The sequence below is a fragment of the Megalops cyprinoides genome, chromosome 2 (genome assembly GCF_013368585.1).
Source record: "Megalops cyprinoides isolate fMegCyp1 chromosome 2, fMegCyp1.pri, whole genome shotgun sequence".
NCBI classification, from domain to species: Eukaryota; Metazoa; Chordata; class Actinopteri; order Elopiformes; family Megalopidae; genus Megalops; species Megalops cyprinoides.
In genome coordinates, this window is record NC_050584.1 from 52,914,318 (window position 1) to 52,936,687 (window position 22,370).

Here is a 22,370-nt window from a genome sequence, read left to right on the forward strand (position 1 = left end):
GGGCCCTCAAATTCGCAGAACCCTGGCCAGCGTCCTCCAGTCTTTTCTCCTGCCCTGCTTTACTCATTCCGTCCCCAAAATGGTTTCTGGAATGTTGGCGCCTATTCCCCCAACCTTCAGTGGGATTAGCATCAAGAGAGTGTCTGTGTGATTGACAGGGAAGCGTGCTAGATATAGCCAAAACCTCAGGCGTCTCTGGCTCAGCCTCCCCTATTGGCAGAGCAAAGTGTTGGGAGTCTGTGAAGGGATAAAAGAGCAAATTAAAAGCTATATTCTTTCTGGAAACCCGAGGAATCCGGTGTATTCCGTTTCATCTTGCAAACCGTGACAGTCGCTGCGTACCTCAGACACGGGGTCAGGTGACAAACTCATATATCATATTGTCTTTAAAGAGGAATGAAAGAGAGTCAGAATGTGTCCCAGCCGTGCAATCGAGAATCCAGCAATTTGTGTGTTTAGTCCACATGCATAATTCGGTTATTCAGAGCGTTTCATTCAAAACGTAGTGAGCACATGGGAAAAATCTGTATGATGGTATCTCATACTTTCAGTGTATATCGTAAGTGTTCTTTTGTAAGAGACGTTTCAGATGATTGAGAGGACCAGTTCAGGAGGGTCAGTATGGGCCTGTCCATGCTGGTTGGATGAGGCCCGGCTGTTGGCAGCTCAGTGCCAGGCAGGGTGTGCTCTTGGCAAGGTCTGTGACAGCCTGGCTCATGTTGGGCATGTTAAGATGGGATGTGTGAGGTGGGACGAGCTGGAGGCACGCAGAGCGATGATCAGAGAGGAGTCAGCAGCACTGGGGGCCTTGCTGCTCCTCCTGCCAGCAGATTCACTCTCTGGGGGAAGAGAGGGACAGCAGTCGCTGTAATTACTCCATGCCGCATTCACCCAGAGTTCTAATCAGTGTCTAAGTGTCTGACCTCAGATGGCTTCCAGTATTCTGTGTGAAGGACTCCTTGGGGTTTGAACGCTTCATTTGAGAGAAACAAAAAAGAGAAGCGTTGTTACTTTTGAAACTGCAGTTCTCATACAACGGACAAGTTTTGGATTGAAGCCCAGGTCATAAAATGTTTTGAGAAATTCTGTCAGGTGGACCTAAGCTCCCATCTGTGGTCATCTTCTATTAAATATTTCGATAGTGCAGAATCTGGCGATTTGGACACGCTTTTCTGTAAATTGCCGGTTCTAGTGGTGCATGTATTTTTTTTTTTTCACCTGAAGCATGAGCTCAGTGGGAGGGTGAACGTGAGCGGTGTCTGTGTGATGTTAAACAGGATTTCAGCGCTTTGTCAGTGTGGCATGCAGTGATCAGTTTCACTGGCCTGTCAGAGTAATGAATGAGCCCTACAGTAGGTGGTAACATGCCCGAATTTCGGAGTATTCCCCAAATCCTCTGTAATCCCGGCTGCTGAAAGACTGTAAACCGTGAACGCATGGGTCATTAAATGGTAAAACAATATCAAATCTCCGACACACTATATGTCTGAACAAACAGCGTCCCGTGAAAATGGCACCAGGCATAGCAGAAGTGCTTCTCAAATACTGTATGCATGCATGGCTTTGCGAAGTACAAAAACGTCTCCCACATCATTGCTGCGTAGCTTGTCATAACTAATGTATATCAAATTTGATGAGAAACATCAATGTTACGCAGCTGTTTTTGTTCAGGAGACGACATCACATAAAATACAGTATTTAAAAGAGAACTTTGATTGACTAAACAGATTACCAATGGCAATATTTTTTCAGAATTATTTTAAATAGCCATCAGAAGAGCTACAAATGTCAGGCAGCATCGGCTTTTATGCTTTCTGGAGGACAGACTTTAAAATCAAGCGTGTCATATGTTACACAGAAATAAGGGACTAGAAAGAGGCCTGTGTTTTATGACTTGCTTTTCATGTCATCAGAACTGTCTTGCATCGGAGGCCTGTTTCCATTTACGATTCCCTTTCGCACAGTGTGCGGCGTCTTGGGATTTGTTTGCTTCATCTGACCATGGATGTGAAGACATCTGCCGAAGACGTGCGAATGAACAATGATGTAATATTTGCAATGTGAAGTGTTCTAATGAGCTATAGAAGCGTGCACTGTGTGTTCCTAATGGATCCCTCAAAGCGGCTTCTTTGACGCGCATAGAGAAAGACCGTGACCAGCTTGTCGGAGTAGACTGGAGCTGGTGTACTGTGGTAATCTTTAGTCCGCTGTGCATGTACTACTCATTGTTATTGTATGCTTATTCAGAAGAAACCTAGAAGTTCCTATCCGCATGGCTCTTGCTCCTAAGATAGCCCGTCCCATCATAACCTCTTCTCCAGCTGAAGGTTTTGCTCATCTCAGTCTGATGCAGAGAAAGCCCTCTCATTTACCATCAGGCCTGAAGGTTAGTCTGCCGTATGCTGTGTTGATCCAAAAGGTCCCTGTTTGACAGCCTCCAGTGCTCTCCTGGCCCTTTGGTTCACTAAGCAGCCTTGGCCATCTCTCACCACGGCTGCACAAGCCTATCATGTTACCTGTGCACCCGCTGACAAAGGGGGGGTTGTTCTCGTAGGATGGAGGTGCGCTCAGGTGGAAATCAGTGTCCCCCAGATTGTTCCCCTTTCATTCAGGCCTGGCCACCCTACAGCTGAGTGGCCAAGTACAAGCGTGGTCTCTTTCCTGGCCGCTGTCAGCTTCTTTCCTCGGAAGGTGGGAATGTCATGGGGTCTTTTCATATCTTTATTCCATTCACTGGACTTTTCAGTGATTACTCACAGTTGTTCTGGCCTTTACCAGCTTAGTAGTTACTTGCATCAGGGCAATGACAGTGGAGAAAAGGTAGGCCAAGATAAACTCCTTGATGCAAGCTGGGATCCCGGCCGACCACCAAATGCTGAGTTTACGACCAGATTCATCATTCCTGGTTTTTCCCCGTTGCTCCCCACATGAAAAGTTTTCTACACACTCCTTCAGCCAGGATCATAGTTTCCACTTATATCGGGGCGTTTAGGGTAATTATACTAATAATTAATTAAGACAGCTTGCACTGTACTAAGCTGGAGCAAGTCGTGTTGCACGCAATGGACAGACTGCAGCAGTTTTCCTGTGTTTTGTTTTACGAGTTATATTTTTCCACCACAGCATTAAGTCGTCTCCTTCCAATGGGTTCTGCCAATTGTCGATTTCCTTGTCCTCTGGCAATGTTGGAGCAGGAGTCTGGAGGGGGGGAGGGAGGATGTTTGGATCAGCGATGAATAACCTCCTCTTTTAATGTGAATATCTGATGGCCTACTTAGATCATTTTTCCAGGATACCCTTCAATTTGTAAATTCTTCTACAAATATGAAAACAAGGAAAATAGAAATATGCCCTAATAACAGTTTAGTGAATCTTGCATCAATCAAATAAACCACATGAAAGACATACTGTACATCATTTCTAAATCATACAGTCTATTAGGTTCCCATGCGTACCCATTTAAGTGAAAGAAAAATCCATTTTCAATACATGTTGAAGACACATGAGGGACGCGTTTCTGGTTTTTGACATAAGCTGGAATAAAGGCATGAGAATACTGCTAGTATAGCCTGACAATATGGGTGTAATGTCTTGCACATCATTATTTCATTTTATTATGTTATGTCCAGAAATATCTTGGCTGCGTTCAACAAGTAGTTTCTCAAGGTTTTGTTCAAGCTGTGTTGCTTAAATCCTCTGCCTGGAAATGTGACCTGATTGGACATGAACAGATGCTGCCCAAAAGCTGATGTGATCTCCTTCAAGGGTGGTAGGAACCTTCTTTGTGAAAAATGCTGAAGAATCAGTGACCACTGTCAGTATTGTTGGTACACTTTCTTTCAAACTGGTGCATCTGTAATTAGTTTAGCTATTAAAGCAAACCGGCAAATGGTGCCAACCCCCAAATCTGAGTCAGCCCCTTCGTTTCATCCATGGCATGACACTGTGACCGTCCTATTTTTAGGACATCATTAACAAATGGTACTAATAAAACAGGCTTTGTTGTAGGGAAACGTTAGAATGCTAATCTCAAAATTGCCCTGCAATTTTCCAGATAATTCTTGATTGTGTAATGTTGGGCTATCTTGCAGATGTGTGTTAATTGTGGGCAAAATGCTTTTCATCTGTTTTGGTATTCCGCTGGCATACCTCTGCTAAACCTGTCTCGTCCCCTTAGCCCTCTCTGTGCAGAGCCTTTACCTGGACGATCTCCATGCTGCTGTGTTTAAGAGAGGCAGTGGTGCATGACATCCCTTTGCCAATAAATGCACAGATTCTAAGATCCGCTGTAATCCTGCTGGAAATGGTGTGAAACCACAGGTATGCCATGTGGAGAGACTTGCTGGTCCTGCGTCACAGGCAGATCTGCTAAAGCACATGCAGGCGGTGGATTTAAAGGCACGGTCACAGGGGAATGCTCCACAGGCACCTTTTATGGTCATTTTTTTCAGGAAACACGTGGGACTCCAATGAGGTCCTCACATTATTCAAGTTATTAGAAGATATTAAACCGAATACGCTTTGTTCAGGCTAAGATGGGTCCATGGCTACAATTAATCATAACGCTGGAATAACGATTAGTCTGGCCAGCAGTTTTTCCCGGTAGGTTAAATGTTCAACAGGCATTACAGTAAGTGGGTTTTAAAAAAAAAAACACACATCTCAGTATCTCTGGAATTTAATTATGAGGAGGTACAGAGATGATGAGTCAATTTGGCCAGTGGGAGAAGTCATTTCTCTGTTGACCTGTGCTTTCCCTTGTTTCTGTTGGCTCATTTATTTTTCTGAAAGCACATTGTGTTCCAAACGAGGGGCTCGATCTCTCAGTGGAGGGTCTCAAAGAGCTCTGATGCTGCGGGCGCATCACTGAGGGCCCTGGCTCTGGCAGCGGTACGGGGCCAGGGATTTCCACACCGTGCAACGGCCGCCACCGCTTCCCACAGCTGGAGAGTAACCGGGGGCAAACGAGCCGCTCTTTCATCGGGATATTAATGTAATGATGGTTTACACTTAGCTCCGCTCCCCCAGCGGCTCCGGCGAGCGCTCCAGCACCTGTTCGTAAGCAGCTGTGCCACGTTCAGCCAGCTACAGCAGCGTGCCTGGGACCTCCCCCGGCCCAGCCCTGCACACATCAGCAGAGCCAGTCACCGCTGTGTTATAAATCATCTGCAGTAGGGATGGACCAGCATGCTGTCCAGGGCGGATGCTTGGGGCGTCCAGGCTGGATCACATTTCCATCGCGTTAGAGATCGGCTGCACAGCAAGGGACTCCCAGCATGCAGCAGTGCCGTTATGTCATCTCGCTCGAACAGGTGTCAGCCCCTTCACAACTGGTTAGCGTTCCTTGTTTTCTAACACGCAGCCTTTTTTACAGGAGATTAACACCTCATTAACGCAGTCACACCTCTCTGCTGCCCTCTTCCTCTTTAGTGACAGTTTTCAGTTCCCCTGAGCTCCATTCTGCTTCCTCTATGACTGGTAGCCTCTGCCACCCTGCCTTTTTCTCCTATCTGAAGATGTGCCCCTGTTTGCTGTCTTTTTAAGAAGGTCCAGAGTCTAAGGCTCTGCCTGGCTGGCATTTGATTTCTACCCCGCGAGTCATTCTGCCGCCACACAGCAACCACAGTCACCATCTTCATAGGGAGAGTCACATCAGCGTACTGTTGCAGGGCAAGGGCTGTGTTTATGGTGGAAATATTAGATTACTACAGGCAGTTTACATTTTCATAAGGATAACTGCAGCTGGGCACATTAGAGTAGACATCTATTTAAAGTTCTTCCCAGGTCTCAAATCAGTGTATAGTTATGCAATTAGACATGAAGGAAAAAAAAGGGGGGAACAGTATCCTGGTCTCCCGATTTCGCTGCCTTTGAAAATAAACAATCCGTTTAACAAAATCATCTGTGCGTTGCAGCTCCTCCCATGCTCGCAGATGTAAGACGCATTGGGTTTGGCGGTTCCTGTGCGGCCGGCGGGTTCACAGACGTTAATTAGCGTCGGGGGAGAGCGAGAGAGTAGCGAGCGAGCTGCTACGCCAGAGAAAGTCAGCGGCTGTCAGCACGCTGACAATTTATTCCCTAACCGAGCAGAACCTGCGGAGATGCAGCATGATATATTGCTTAGTTCATTTTACGTACGGATGGGGTTTGGGCTTTTTATGGGAGGGAATTAAGAGCTGGTTACACACAGCTCCCAACCAGCCCTGATGCACTGAGCAGACGCACCAGCAGGTAAAGTCACACAGATAAGCGTCGCAGCCCGCTGGTATGCGAGGTCCATGTGATTGCTTCCAGGAGGCCAATGATTGTTTATTGTCTGGTGTTGCGAAGTTTCTGTTGGCCTGAGATAAAAAAAGCTCATTTCAGGCTGTTTTTCACCAGAACCATCCCTTGGAATGAAACCTAAACTGTCAACAGTTATTAATAAGCGGGGGAAGCAGAGGCCTGCTTCAAGGAAATAGTGTTTATAATCAAATAAGCTTTTAGTCCTTTCATGCAAGTCGTTTCATGCAGGTCACACCAATGGGCTGTGTTCTGTCTCTCGCAGGAACAGACTTTCCCCATGACCCCAATGTTGTGGCCACCTCCTCCTGGAACATCTCCAGTGAAGCAGAAAAAGGTAGACATTTTAAACATGTGTTGTTTGTTTTGTTCAGGTCCGCTCCTTATGAGAGACTTCTTAGGGCTACATAATCTGATGGAGGCATGATGATTAATGTGTGTTATGTCTGGAGTGCAAGTTTAATTTTGATTCACAGTTCAGACAGGATTCATCCTACTGAAACAGGCTATGACTATCAGCGTGCGTCCATATCAGGCTGAGATGGTTGATGAACGTAGCTCATTATTTATCATTTTACATTTCTGCTCCTTAGCAACATTTTGTCCAAATGCGTAGCTACACGGGGTGTGTTTTTCCACAGTTTTGGAGTTTGGCAGCGGCATGGCACTCCAGGAAATGATAGTTTTCCAGAAAGTCAGGGTGGTCAAGCCAGTCGTCATACGTAACACAAAACAAACGTTATCTGCAGAGCTCTGTATTCCATGTGTGGCTCCACAGAAAGTCCATGACACACAGCTCATTTTCCAGCACATTACAGAGACACACGGACACACAGGCCCTTGGCAGTCCCACTACTTGCAATGGAAAAAAGGTGTTGGAGTTTCACCTTTTCCACAAAAGAAAATACTTTTTCACTGTTTTGTTAGCTGTGAACCAGGTCAGATTTCTTTCCCTCTCACTTGTTGTGAGATTATTATATCAGCATTAGCTATAATTAACTGCTGACTCATTTTAGCCATTTCATATAGAATAACAATGAAGGTATAACATACAAATGGGTGCAGGTCTGACAAGTTATATTCGTTTTTTTAAGTTAACTTTCCTCTCTTCAACATTGCAGTTTCTCCAAGGGTTGAGTCCAAAATCCATTGGAACAAAAAGAGAAGAACAATTAAGGCTAATTTAGTCATTTGCAATATTAAATAAATACCAGAGGAACAGTGGTTTAAATTTCAGAGGGATTTGGTTGCCTACCGTTAAGGCAGTAAATAGTCCGCATAAGAAAGCAAAGAAAAGAATGGCTGTTTTGTACGAACGTTGGCAGGTCAACAGATATAACTTTTTCCTTCTTTCATTAGCTGATGAATTCAGAAATATTCCCAGAGCACCTCTGTAACTGCAGTTGCCATTATGTGTAATTAGGGGCTGCAGCGGAGCGTGCTTGGATGCTGCTCCCAATGCCATTGTTCCACTTTCATGGCCCGCCCGATAGAGGCGCTTTAGAGGTTACAAGATCAGGAGGTCAGATCAAGTGCCGCATTGTTCCAGCTTCAAACTCTCTGAAAGCAGGCATTGAAGTCCACGCTGAGGGTCTAAAAGAGGACAGGGAGGGAGGTAAATGAAACTTGCTCCTGAACAACAAGTGTGGCCTACAGAAAACACGCATTATTGTTGGTAGTGGTGTTAAACTCGCTGTGTGCCGGAGCCACATTGTGAGAGCTCTGAAGTGCAGGGAGAACTTGAGCGGTTATCCCAGAAGGGCTTTTTCCTGAGGCTGGTCCACTGCAGGCTGGCGGGTAAAGGAATCAGATCATGGACCCACAGGGATCCCCATTCATCTGATTTAATACTCCGACAAGGATCACTGTTGGTTCACTCCGTTGCTGGTGTGAGAAATAGAAGGAATAAAATGCTATAACTTGTGACTTTAAATGGCCATATTGTGCATTTCCAACCCCCCTTGGAGACTATAAAGAGACATTTGAAACATTTTTTTCAGATTTCTAACCTCTATTCTGAATGGCTTTGTATTTCTTTTTTCAGTCCTTATTTCAGTGATATTCTGCTGACAAGCATTGTTTTTATGTCAGCTGTTTAACATTTTGCTTTTCCTTTTAGATTATCGCAGCAGTCGTATTCTTCTTTGTGTATATTAGTAGTTAGCCAAAGAAAAAAAACTTAGTACTGGTTGACAAAAGCCTTTTTCGCCTTCTGCTGTTTCTCACTTTAACATGCATCACTCCAGATAAATTAGACCCTCATTTAGAGTTGAGAACAAAAACCACTAACAGGAGACACTGTTCAGCCTCTACGCGACCAGAGGGAGTCTGGGCACAGTCAATTCCACACATTTTTGCAGGTCTGTGGGGAATTATAACAGCAGGCCATGTGTCCAGTGGGCCCTCAGGCACTCATTAATTCAATGTGATTCAGGCCTTTGACACCTGGACAAATGCAAGAATTAGGTAAAAAAAAAAAAAAAAATAGTAAAGCTATGCGTCTCTCTATAATACTGGTACATCGTCTTGAGAATGTAACATCCAACAATCCATGAGCTCATCTTACTATTTTGCGAGTTACTGTGGTACAGCAAAAACAACAACATTACATCTTTACATGAATCCCCAACAATCTCTAGTCATAGCTTGGTTATCACTCCCATGTCAAAGTGTCCCAGTAATGCTATCATTTCATTATCAAGTTAGTGCTGCAGATCAACTCTGAAGGCTTGTTAAATAAACAGCTGGAGGGCACGATGGGGGAAGGGCATGTCCATCCTAAATTCGTTATTTGGAGAGGGAAGCTGGTGTTTAAATGGTCGAGCCTGTTGAGTGGCCCAAATTCAGCTAATTCAATAATATCCGTTGTTCCTCTTTTTTTTTTAAGAAGCGCTCTGTATATTGTTCCAATGATGTGAGTCACTGTTTGCTTGATGGAGATTAAGGTTCCGGGGAAGTATTAGCTGGGAAAGCAAAGCATCTTTCCCCCCCCGGGTCACTGTTTGACCAGACCTGTCTTGGAGTGATGAGAGAGGAGGAGCCTAGGTAAAGCCTATGTCCATTCTCAGCTCTGCAAGGCCCCATTGAGTCTGCAGTGAGTGTGCACGAGAGGAGGGAACAAACCAAGACAAACACCACGACATGTGCACGGGACCAGATTCATTCCCGAAGGAAAACCCACCATTTATTATCTTTTCATTATTATGAGTTTGGAAATGGGTGCCTAGGGTCAAAGAAGCCAAGGCCCCTAGTAAAACTCAAAGGAACAGTGAAACCAATCATTTATTGAACTCTTTCTCACTGGATGTCAGATATCCAAAAGCAAATAAATTCCAGAATATTTTACGACACAGACAGGATTAGTCTAGTTTGAGAGTGACTTATTTATTTATGTTCTAGCAACTTGTAGGTAATTTAATTACACAAATGTTCCGTAATAGAGGTCCCCAAGTGTTCACTGAAGTATTATTTTACACTGTGATTAAAGCAGTATTGTTCAGTCCTGGAATTAGAAAGGAACTGTTAGCACACCTTAGGTAGTAATGCTAGGTATGGACAGAAGCATCTAATGACAGTCTTTATCGTAAATGCCATAAACGCTGTGCATTGCCAATACACAAAAAGGGTTTTACTGGGCTAATCCTACTGTTTCCTATAATACATCATGCCATCATAGTTCATTTTCTACCTCTGTAAAATGCATGAAAACAAAAGCTTGAAAATTGAAATGTTTCAATGTAAATGAAGGGTAAAGCTAACGATCAGATAACATGTTATTCCACGGATTGTGTTTCCGAGGTTGATCAGTTCTGGTTAAAGCAGTGGAGCTTGGCAGTCTCCTTCTGAGAAAAGACTGTGGAATTCTGTTTCTGTGGGTGTCCTACTCACAGCTGTGAAGACTGGACCTCTGAAAGCTTCTCTTAATATGTTTTCTCTCATTTTCTTTTTAGAGTCACATTCCTCACATTTCAATATCCTGTCACATGCTGGCTTCTTTCAAATGAAATACCTTTGGACATGTCAGAATTAGACTGAGGGAAAACATGGGTCATATTTTTTTCTTTCAGATCCTAAGATATTCTTTTAGAAATGTCAAAAAAATATGTAGTATCATTTTAGCTTTTAAAATACACTATATGGACTTGTGATGTGAGGCTTGCATGCGGCTGCTCGGCCATGGAAACCCATTCCATGAAGCTCCCGCTGCACAGTTTTTGTGCTTACATTAATGCCAGTGGAAGTTTGGAACTCTTCAGCTATGGAATCAGCAGAGCGTTGGCGACTTATACGCACCATGCGTCTTAGCAGTCATTGACCCCGCTCTGTGATTTTACGTGGTCTTCCGCTTCGTGGCTGAATTGCTGTTGTTCCTAAATGCTTCCACTTTCTAATAATATCACTTGCATTTGACCGTGGAATATCCAGCAAGGATGAAATTTCACGAACTGTCTTATTGCAAAGGTGGCATCCTATCACAGTACCACGCTTGAAGTCACTGAGCTCTTCAGAACGACCTATTTTGTATCACAAATGTTTGCAAATGGAGACTGCATGGCTAGGTGCTTGATTTTATACATCTGTGGCAATGGGTCTGATTGAAAAACCTGAATACAATAATTAACAGGTGTGGCCAAATACTTCTGTCCATATAGTGTATCAGATTCGTCCAGGGTCAGCTGTTACGAAATATTATGAAGAACACATTGGATGGCAGAATTATGGAAGAGAAGGTTTCTCCTGCAGAAAGAAACTTCACAGTTTTTAGTTCCCACAGTCTCTCGTGGGAGTGGGCGACCTTGATGCCAACACTGTGCAGAGCACAGGAAACACTGGCCGGAAGGCCCAGGCTGGATCACATGACCCACCAGATAGCCTCACAGAACTCTGGGGGACCAGGTGACCCCCACAGGTACACACATCAGCACGATGCTGCCCTCAACACCCCCTGCGGCAGTGACCAATAGGAGAAGAATGCACAAGGGTTGCTTTCCATCATGTGAGGCTGATGGCGCTGTGTCAGTTCCCATGGATGGAAATGAGTCCCGGTTTCTGCCCGGCTCCAGTCTCCTGGAGACACCGCAAACCCTGTTTGCTCTTCCAGCAGTTCTGCAACTGTGGAGATGTTATGTGTGTTTTGGCAAGCCCTCAAAACCGGGAACATGTCTGGCAAGACAGGTTTTTTGGGGGTGAAATTTCCGAGGTTTTTTTTTAAATACGTGACTTAAGTGTTTTTAAACCCCTCTAGCAAAGATGTGGTGTTCATGAAAATAATTATTTGTTACCACAGTGGGAACCTCAAAATATATTTACCAATAAGGATTCTTAACCAACAGTCAAAGACTTTTCATTTTCCCTGCCTCCCTCCTTCTCTCTCTCTCTCTGTCTCTCTCCAACACACACACACATCTGTACATATACATAAGGAAAGACCACTGTGTCACAAGGGAAGTGTCTGTGTCCTTGTCTAAGTTTTAGGAGAGAGTGCAGCTGAACGGTAAGAGAGGTGGAGTTTTGTTTGATGTGGGCTGGGGTAATTAAACCCAAAGTCAGAGCAGACCACACCAGTGTGTTGGAAAGGAGTAGAACTAAAGCAAAACATTTTGAAATGATCATTTGTCCTTTCAGGGCATTCTTTTTGTGGATGTGTTTATTGCTATAAAGTCTTAAAATTTCACATTATGAAAAAGCAGGAGAATTCCCACATGAATATAAGGGAGTCAGTTAAACATGGTCTTGAGAAATGGTTATGGACTGCACATGGATATCTCATAGCAGGCTTTATTCCCCTCCAAACCCCTCTGGATGTTGTCCCAATCTAAATGAGAAATCCTCTATGTTAGCATTGGCAGTAATGGTAAATTTTGAGTTCAGGATTTTGTTCAGGACAACCTTCAATTTAATATATATACAATTAAATCCAAATGTTGCTGGCGTGTTACAAGTCGCAATTCTTCCTGTGCCCTTGATTGAATTTCTTTATCAAGATGGTCAGATCATACATCAGCAGTAAAACTGTAGACATTTTAATGATATCGTAAAATTGGATTATTACCTTATATTGTCCAAAGCTTAACTGATGGTCTTGTTAATGCTATGATATACAGACATTCAGCAGTACATTTATATGTTTTTGAGTGGAGCAGTTGTAACAAAGAGTTTGCAATGTAGTCATGGTTACAGCGGCATAGCTCTTTCTGGGAGTCAAGCCCATAACCCTCACGGTGCATGACTAGCACCTGAACCACTGCTGTCCTAAAGACCGCTCTGACATTGACACGTGTGACTCTGTCTCCATCTCAGACCACTTCCTGAAGCTGGAGGCCCCGATGAACAACATCACCACCTCGCTGGGCCAGACGGCCGAGCTTCACTGCCGCGTGTCGGGGAACCCCGCCCCCACTATCCGCTGGCTGAAGAATGACGCGCCCGTGGTCCAGGAGCCGCGCCGCATATCCTACCGGCCCACCACCTATGGCTCCCGCCTACGCATACGCAACCTGGACACCACCGACACGGGCTACTTCCAGTGTGTGGCCACCAACAGCTTCGGCACCGTGTCCACCACCGGGGTGCTCTTCGTCAAGTTCGGTGAGTCCCGCTGTGCCCACCTTAACCAGGATGGATGCACGTATTAGATCATTTCAAATGTGATTATTCCTTTACCTTACAGAGCTCCCTTTCTGGGCAAATTATGAAGTTTGCAGTTTTTGAATATGACCCATTTTACACAGCTAACATTTACTGAATGAGTTTGGGGTGAGTGCCTTTCTTAAGGGTACAACAGCTATGGTCCACATGGGATTTTAATCTAAAATGTTACATTACAAGTCCTGTAACTAAACCTTTCTGCCATAAGTCTGCTACTTTTGGGAAGCTTGGGTATGTTTTGAATTGCAGAAAACATGAATGACAGAGAAATTAGTCTTTTAGCCCATTGAGTGGAAGATAGAGGAAATGGAATGGCTTCTAAATGCCCTTAAAATAAAGAACTGCAGTCCCTTTGTGGGACCAGAATCATGACTGCAGTGACCTCACCCCTAGAAGAACAATGTAGTTATTGTCAAATCAGGGGCTCACAGAGCAGGACACATGTCAGTGGGCCATTTTGACAGACTTAAGGTCAGCAATACAATTAAGTCATTTCATGTGTTAGAGAATGTCAGACAAAAATAGTCCTAAATACATATGATTAACTGGGGGCACACAGATCAAAGCTAACCCTCCACACAGAGAAAGTGAGCTAAGTAGAGTTGTCTTTTAACCTGTCTGTGGTATGTTCTGAAAACATGTGCAAGTTGGTCTGCGAGCAATTGTTCCCCATTATAAATCCTAGTTTTCTCTTCCAGATCCGCTCCCCACCCCCATGGCAGGAAGGCCCTCTCCGTAAGTCAGTTCTCCTTTATCCATGCCTAAGCACCACCATTAAAAACACAAAGGCACAGAAGAGAGAGAGAAAACCGCTGCCAAAGAAAACGATGAGTTAATAGCCTTATCATAAGTCAGCCAAAGGCAGTGGCTTCTATTGTCTGTCTGCCGGTGGTTCACTCGACAGGCAGCGTAATGCTGTAGAAGGGGGGACATGCATTAAAGAGCGATCCTAATGTTTCACATTGTGCTGTTAAATAGCTCCTTTTCACCGCTGTCGTGTTCACGTCTCGCATTTTCTGACTGTGGTCGTGCACGTCTCATTTCAAACATTTCAACAGCCTAATTGCATTCTCTTATGCCCTGTATCCAGGATCACCTTCCAGTGCTGAGTGAGCTCATTAATTATATTTTTTTCCTACTCACCTATGGGTTAGAATCATTGGATCTTTGAATATTGACTGAAGCCTTTGAGTCCTTAAAATGGATATCTTGCACAGAGAGAGAGAGAGAGAGAGAGAGACTCAGTTTGAAAAACAGTTGTCAGGATCCCTTCAACAAGTGTGAACTGAAAGGGATGTTCCTCAATGGGGTTAGTTACGGTGCACGGCCAGTTCAGCGTAAGATTAAAAGGGAAGAATGGTCTGCGCACTGAGCACTTACATCTGTCCGCTTTATACCTCGGTCCCGGGTGGGACAGGAAGAGCAGAAGCGGCCAGCTGATGGTCCTAAATCATGCGTCTGCTGCCCTGGCAGCTGGAGATGGGACGGAATCGTCCCCCTGCTGTACTCCAGGCGCTCCCAGCATGCTCTGCTGTGAGAGGAGGGAACGGGGCTGGAGATGAGCACATTTTAGCATTCCGACGCAAAACTCCCCCATGCTTTTTCACTTGCCTTAAGAGCCACCATTAGTTCCATTTGCTCAAAGCTCTCGGTGCCAGCTGAGCTGGAGAAGAGGGGGGTTCCGTAACCGCTGGCGCTCCTGCGACCCTGCGGCGCGTTTTTAAGTAGCTTTCCCCGTAAGAGGTTCTGCCCTCACGGTCTTTATTTAGCGGGTATATGCAGTAAGTGAAGCCGTGGTGATGTTTTTGGCAGTTTCGAGAGTTTGTAGGTTACCCGCGCGCTCAGGGGGCCAGGCCTGGTGCGCAGCAGTCGCACATTTTTCGGGAATGATGTAGTCAAGGCGCTGTGCCATTTTCCAGAGCAACACAGAACGCAGAAGATCAGTAAGCCTGGCACCACTGGAGGACCAGACACTCTGTAAACTCCACGGCCATCTTCTCTGTGGCCCTGAGGGCAGAGCTGCTTCATGTCTTCAGAGCCCCAAGGCAGTATACAACAGTGGTTTAGCTGATCGCTTGGTCTAAAAATGTTTTGTTTGTTTATTTGTTTGCCTTTGTTCACTCGTTTATGTTTTTATGAAATCCTCATAAATGCGGTTGTTTGTTGAGATCACGGAACCCCACAGAAATAGCGGGACTCCTGTTTTCTGTCTTGTACTTGAGTCCTGGCAAACACAAGCTTATCGTATTGCTGTGTAGTGTTTGGCTTTTCATCATTGTAGCCTTTTGGTAGATAACAAGAAGAGTGACGTGTGTTTTTTTCCTGAAAAGGTTTTCTTCTGAGATACTGAAAGCCTTATTTTTTTGTCCGCCTGCCAGCCCATGTTAATATTGATTAAAGTCTACAAAACCCGCCTCTGTACTTAACCCACAATCAGACAACAGTGCACCTCATTTCAGCTAAATACGGTCATTACATGGTTTCATTAAGGAGGACAGGGGTCTCTTTGACTGGACCATGACTTCATTTTCACTGTTGGTCATCATTAATGTCATCATCTCTAGATTACAAAGAGGCCTGCTCTGCCGATGCACGTCAATCAGACAGGATCACCTGATCGGGGCCTTTTTTTTTGCTGTCAAAATGTCAATCACGCATGATCACCCCCCCCCCCCCCACTGCAAGTGCTGTGTGAGCCGCCACCTGGCACGTCAATTCCCCAGCGTGCTTCAGGGTCTGACAGTAATGAATATGTTGCCTGGGTCAGTCTGAGGCACAGGCCAGCGACAGACCCAGTGCCCGGTGTCCATGCGTACACTGTGGGCTACTTTCACACAGCCTCCTCTCCACAGCTGGATCCAACATAAGGGGGGGGCAGTCTAGGGTACAGGCTCTGAGTGTATCAAAGACGACCCACTACTGCTGGCTTCGTGCCCACACGCACAAGAACAGGGCGTACATTCACAGAGAGAGGGCGAGAGAGAGAGAGAGAGAGAGAGAGAAGGAGAGAGAAATACTAGCTGAGTGTTCTAAAGAATCTCTGCCTACCTGTTTGAACTCTCTGGATTATTTTATGATTTTAACAAATTGAAGAGTTGTATTGGGCAGAAACTATATGAACAGTACCACAGTGTACCTTTTCATAAATCCATATGCATGTTTTTTTAGCATTGGTTAAATATGGTGCTTGGTGGTTCTTGAAATATGATGATTAAAAGTTGGTATGTAGTAAAGCCAATGCCAACATTTAAAATTAGTTGTAAAAAAACTCCCAAACATTAGACAGTGAACAATACATTGTATTTGTAATGAGACAGCATGATAGCATCTGGTTTGCCTGGCCTTTCCTTAGCTGTGTGGAAGGAGGACAGTTAGGTGAAGGTGAAGTGCTGGAGTACTTCCTGTGTCTCTGCTGCCTTTCTGATGATCCAGAGGTGCTGGATCACCTTTATCTGTGTTAAAGCCACACATCCACAGGCTTTAATAAATGCAATTTGCTTTCTCTTCGTCCTCGGTGCTTTATGGAGACTGCCTGGAAACGCGGTAACAGAGAGTCCGGAGGATGAGGAACGATCCGCGTTTGAGCGGAATAATGGCTCCCGTTGTTGCAGGGAGATGTCAGTCACCCTCTCTGACGGAGTGCCTCATCTCGCAGTTCTCTCCTCCTCAGACCTGTGCCGTTGTTCCTTCCCCTTGCGAGAAATGTTTTCACTGGCCAGAACAAACATTCGGGGGGAAAAATGGCTCCCCTTCCAAAATTAGCTCTTTCAGCTGCAGTCACCCTCCTGAAGAAGGCAGAAGTAACTGAGGGGGATAGTACCATTAATATGGAGGCTGTGGGCTCTTTAATCCGGTTTTGGGCAGCCATATTCACCTAACATTTGTGGTCTGGCACATTACGTTTTACTCCGAGAGGAATGCTGTTGATTTGCAAAACAGCCCTGGCAGCTGTAAGGATTAATTCAGCTTCTGAGTTTCCGACATGTCATACAATTACAAGCCACAGAAAATGAATTTCTTTCATGTCACATTGGAGCAAAATTAATAATGCGTGAAATTGAATCCATAATTTTTCCTTACCAGTCATATCCATATGATATAAACGGGTAAGATCTTTGTATAAAACTGGGAAGTTGTATCTTTTTCATGTAAAATGCTGCACTGTTTTCTGCAGTTTGCTTCAATGAAAAAAAGCAGTCAGAAGGATGTTAGTGATTTTCCCTCTCCTTTCTGCACCCTGAATCAGGATGAGGGTTGGATTTGCGGTTGGCCAACGTCACTGTATCATATGGGCTCCATTCACATGGCAAACAGGACAGAATCTACAGCATGAAGCTCATAAGCTTTTGTGTCGTTCGAGTATAAATAAAGTTATGCCAGATTGGGCCTGGGGTTGAAATTAATGCTTCTATTGTCTTTCTGAAAGGGGCGGATGAAAAAGTATTGAACTGGAAGTATTGAGGGGACCTGTTAGCAATCCACCATCAAAGTCCAGCACAGAAACTTAGCAAGTATGCATATGCTTACCCAGCTATGCAGCTACATTTCACCTCTAAAGTGGAATACCAATACCTATTATTAAAGGCAAATCAGACATTGCTGATAGATACCTGGATTAGTATGAAATAACACTCATAGTTATTGTTTGATAGTTGATACATTGAAATGGCATATATATCAGTGCTTATGAAGTGATGGTACAGTCTTGTAAGTGGAGACTGATCTCATTCAGTCTGTATTCACAACAAAACCATTGTGCTGTTAAACAGGTCAGTGACAAAGATAAAAGTGCTCTGAATTGGTATATTTGTATGGTGTCTTATTAGAGTGGTATCAATGCAGCGTGCTTATTGAGACAGACCATTTGAGGAAAAAAAGAAATGAAAATGACTTTTGAGCAAGAGTTTCTTGTTTTACAGTATTGCACCTGTATGTGATATTGCACATACATGTTATTTTTTCAGAGCAAATGAGAAGAAACTAGGGAGGCTTTGCAGAATGCTTCCCCTATTTACCCTCAAACACCCCCTGCTGACACATTTGGTCCAGTGTGCCTGATGCCATTTATATTCATAAAGCTCAGAAAAGCTCATTCAGTGCCTTGTTACGGGTTTGTTTAACCATGTGTTGATTGATTCAGGACTCAACCCTTCATATTATCCACTGGGGGGAGGCCCTTTGACACAGACCGGTCAGTGGCTGGGGCGTTGTGTGAAACATGAGCCTCCTTAGTGCACTCGGCTCCTCCGCTAACTGCTTTCCCAGTTTGGGAACAAGGCGGGTCGCCCCCATATTCCAGACAGGCCCGGATTGTTCAGATCGGGGGAGCCTGTCTGGACTTGGGGGACCCCAGCGTCAGGTAACTGTGGAATCCAGATCAGCAGCTGTGGGGACCTGGGTAGTTCACATCCCCTGCTGGCTGAGGCCCCTCCCACGTTTGCCTGGGCCTGATAAATCTGTTTACTCCCGGCCTCTGTAAATCACTACCTAACCTACCCATGCTGGGACCAGGGGTTTGGCCTGTGGCTTTAATCCCGCCTGGAGGATTGAAGGTCCCCCCCCCTCAGATTTGAGGATTTCTGTTCCCCATCATCGTTCGGGGTGGGTGTGGGTCACTCCGCAGGGAGCGCATTTGCTTTTGGCCCCTTGTGCGGATTTACATGAGAAACGCTGGGAAACAGAGGGGGCCATTGGAGGCTGGTAACCTTGCCACACCGGCAGCCTCAGGGCAGCTTCCCCCTCATGAATGATCCCACTGTTTTTTGGATGCTACGAGCTAATTCACTAAACCAGCCTGCATTTGTCTTGCTCCAAAATTGAAAAGAAAAGCTTTTATCTTGCTTTGACCTCACTTTTTTTCATTCCACCTCAATGCCTGTTCTGTTCAGGGCCAGTACTTGTAACTTGACTGAAAATAGCATGTACTTCAAGATGTTATAAACCTTAGCTACAATAAATCCTGGGTGTTTTTTTTTTCACAGACTTGGAAACAGTTTTTATGTCATAAGTCTGCTGCCTATAGTAAAAGTTCAGTCTTGATACAGTCTCTGACCCACAATAAATTACATCCCAGCACACACTCTGTAAGTGTGGATTGAGAACCAGAACAGTCTGACAGACATGATTACAAATTCTATCATAGAACTGCATGGAGGTACCTTCTGAGTTTCATGAAGCCAACACCTGGGTCACCTAGTGTTTGCAACGAGCCATTGAAACCCCAATAGGCCAGTTAACTCTTCTGTCTAATGAGTCTGCTAGTACTAGCAAGGTGAGAATTGCAGGCTAATGGTTGGGAGCCTCAGGACGCAAACAAGCCCACATCTGGTTTTCATATATATGTGTAATTTATAAAGAAGTGACAGAAGTGACAACTGCGAACCCATACTCTGAACACCTTAGTGTCTGCCCTCTGTAATTTTGATTCTGCACTATTCTGATGCTTTTCTGTGTAGTGGTGGAGCAACACTTGCTCCAGTGTAGGCTAAATGCAGGAGATTAATGGTTTTGTTTTATCTTTGGGGAGAGGAAGAGTACACTCCAGTGTGAATACAGGACACACAAAGGGCTTAACAAACAGGGTCCAGCCATGAGAGGTTTATCCGTGGGTGGGCTCCAAGGCTAAATAAGTAAGACCACAAAGCCGCAGTACCTGTTGTCAGCTTTATTGAGAGCTCATATCGTATTTCAGCCCTGATCTGCATTGGGGAGAGGAAGTCTGGGTGATCTATATGTAAGAGAGTACAGGCAAAGTACTGTATATGTGAGAGTACAGGAAACGGGCCAGACTGGATGGATGAGTCTAGTGCAGCCAAGAGCAGCAGAAATTAAAAGGGAAGCAGAACCCGAAATGGATCAGAGAATTGCAAGGAAACCCCCGCTTTGTCCCTGCTGGCATTCTAGGAGGGACACAGCACTCATTAAAAGAGCCCTGACTGATCCACACAGCACCCATTTCGCACTGTGGAGAAAGCCGTCCCGGAGCAAATGGTCAGCTCACTCTCCCCCATGCCCCTCCACTCCACCAGCCTCAGTGCCTCGTGCTCTCCTCTCCCGACGTTTTTCCATGAACAAAGACAGCCTGCCAAACCCTCAAACATTTTTCCATGTGAACTGCACAGAAGGGCACACATTTGGAAGTAAAACTGTAAATATGAATGAAAGGTCTAAAAGTCTCTCATTTCTCTTTTTTTTCTGAATAAATTATATCCAATTCCCATTAGCTCGAGGGGGACTGTGGCCCATAAATTTGTTTTTATTGGGAGATCACGAACTTTATTCTCCAGGTTCCTGTTAAACAGATGCCACAATACCTACAAACGTATGCTTGTGTCCGCTGAAATCGGTATGTAGTGCTTCTGGCATTTCTAATGATTTTAGGCTTTTTTTTCTTTAATAAAGATAATAAGTTAACTCTCTTGGCATAATATCCTGTCTTCAGATGTATCAAAACTGCAGGAGCACTGCAGGCCACTGCTGTTGATCACAGACAGCTTGATAATAGAAGACAGCAATGATTTATACAGATGTTCCATGGTTGACAGAGGGCTGCAGTGTTCCCCTTCTGTGATGTTAGCCTGGAGTGTGTCGTAATTACATTTTTTCCAGGTTTTCTCCACTCCCCAGGAAGCGGTGGCAATGTCAAACGTGCATGCTCTTGTTCCAGAAACACCAGCAGTTGTGCGCTTTGATTGTGATCTACAACAACAGGTATAAATCACAAGGCAGGCTGCGGGGGTGGGTTGGCACATCATCTCCATTTCGCACTGACAGACCACTCGTGGTAGCCCTGCTCTTTTATGTCGTTACACGCGAGCGCTCCGAGATGTTTCAAAAAGAGCGTGCCGCCATATGTGTCACGTTCAGCCTCTTCAAGTGGCTTTCATCGTATACGTTTAAGGATCGGATGGCAGACGATCAAGCCGGGTTCCTTCTTTTATTACATACTCCCAACGCGTTTCAAGCCCCACGTCTATGGAAATGGAGACCGGCAGAAGCATGTCACCTGATGAAAATAAAGAAGCGTCTTGCCCTCAGATGGCAACTGACTTGTAAAAGCTTGACACTGGAGGTTCATTGTTTTTTAAGTCAGATTGCTGGGACAGATTTTTCCAGACAGTGCAAAAGAGCTCAGCTTGCCATTCAGGGCCTGTGTGCTCATGCCCATATTTCTCTGCTCCCGATCGCCCGGCCTTAGGGACGAGCTCGCTCTCTGCTCCCTCCAGTTGTGATGTCATCAGGGCAGTGGCGCACGTGAGGAGTGATGGGCTGTAGGGGGAGTTTGCTCTCCACATGTAAATCCCTTCTCGCCGCTGGGGGTCCCCCCAGCTCAAACACAGAGACAGGAAGAGGCCGACATCTGCACCTCTCTAATCTGATCTGATACGTGGGCCGGAGCGAAGCAGATGGATGGGTTCTTCAAGCCTCACGCAGCTGTCAGGAAGTCCAGATTCCAGTTGGAACATGGAGGCCCTTTCATCATTGTGCACTGATAGGAGCCCCAGTGTTCTCTCCTGTCTGACTGCACTCAGGGATCCCCTGGGCACCCATTGTCCAGCATGATTGAAGCCCATTTGCTGCTGTCCCCATTGTGGAGGAAATGTCAGTAGAGAGGTGCTTACACTAATAGCTCAAATGTCTTCATGATGTCTACGAAAGCTTTGAAACCTGGAAAATACAGTATAAAGGGGCCCCATCTACAACAGTTTCTTGGGGCAGATGAGATTTGGAATTTTTTTGTTGTTGTGGGAGTCAAGAGGATATAAATGAACTTGTTGTACTAAAGAGACACAAAATAGTTCAGAGTAATGACAAACAGACTTGTTTTTGCTTCGCTATATGCAGAAACTATAAAAATGTAGATGGAATTTAAAATTAAACATGAATACATGAATAGCTTGGCTATGGTTGCCCATTCTTCAAGATCAGCATGTGTTTCATTACCAGCTGGGGTTGCTTTCCTGTGGAAAGATCTCCCTCCATAGGAAGCAGACACCCTGTTGAGAAGGCAGAGGAAACTCCAAACAGGAAATGAACAGATAGCTGTATACTGGAGGGGCAGCACCATTGTGTTGACTCAGAGCTATGGAAGAAATGTGGCATGGCGGTAAGGTCTTGTGTAATTTTGAGCAGTCCTTCTAAGGTTGTATATGCCTTGTTTGTTCAGTTGTCTATCTTTGTGTGAAATGTTGACAGCTGGAACAAGGAAGATAAATTTCCTTGTCTGAAGGAGAACAACATAATTTTATTTTAAAGTCAGTTTAAAGGTTTTTTTTTCAGTTTTGCTTGTCTGCCATCCTTATCAACACAAAGCCAATTACCACACATTATCAGTTTCCCACAATTCTACATCACATAGTCTACTGTATAACCATTCTATAACAATCTCAGTTATAAATGTATGTATCTAGTTTGAGCACTTTGCTTTAGTGCAGATTCTG

The 22,370-nt window shown here is 44.8% G+C and overlaps 1 protein-coding gene across 1 annotated transcript in view; it reads left to right on the forward strand.

The window, feature by feature from the left end:
- Positions 1-22,370, forward strand: part of ror1 (receptor tyrosine kinase-like orphan receptor 1) — an 89,259-nt gene that overhangs the window by 54,188 nt on the left and 12,701 nt on the right. The window contains exons 2-4 of the mRNA XM_036521622.1: positions 6,548-6,619; positions 12,583-12,870; positions 13,629-13,665. Of these exons, the coding sequence (XP_036377515.1) occupies positions 6,548-6,619; positions 12,583-12,870; positions 13,629-13,665 (397 nt within the window). The remainder of the gene's footprint in view (positions 1-6,547; positions 6,620-12,582; positions 12,871-13,628; positions 13,666-22,370) is intronic.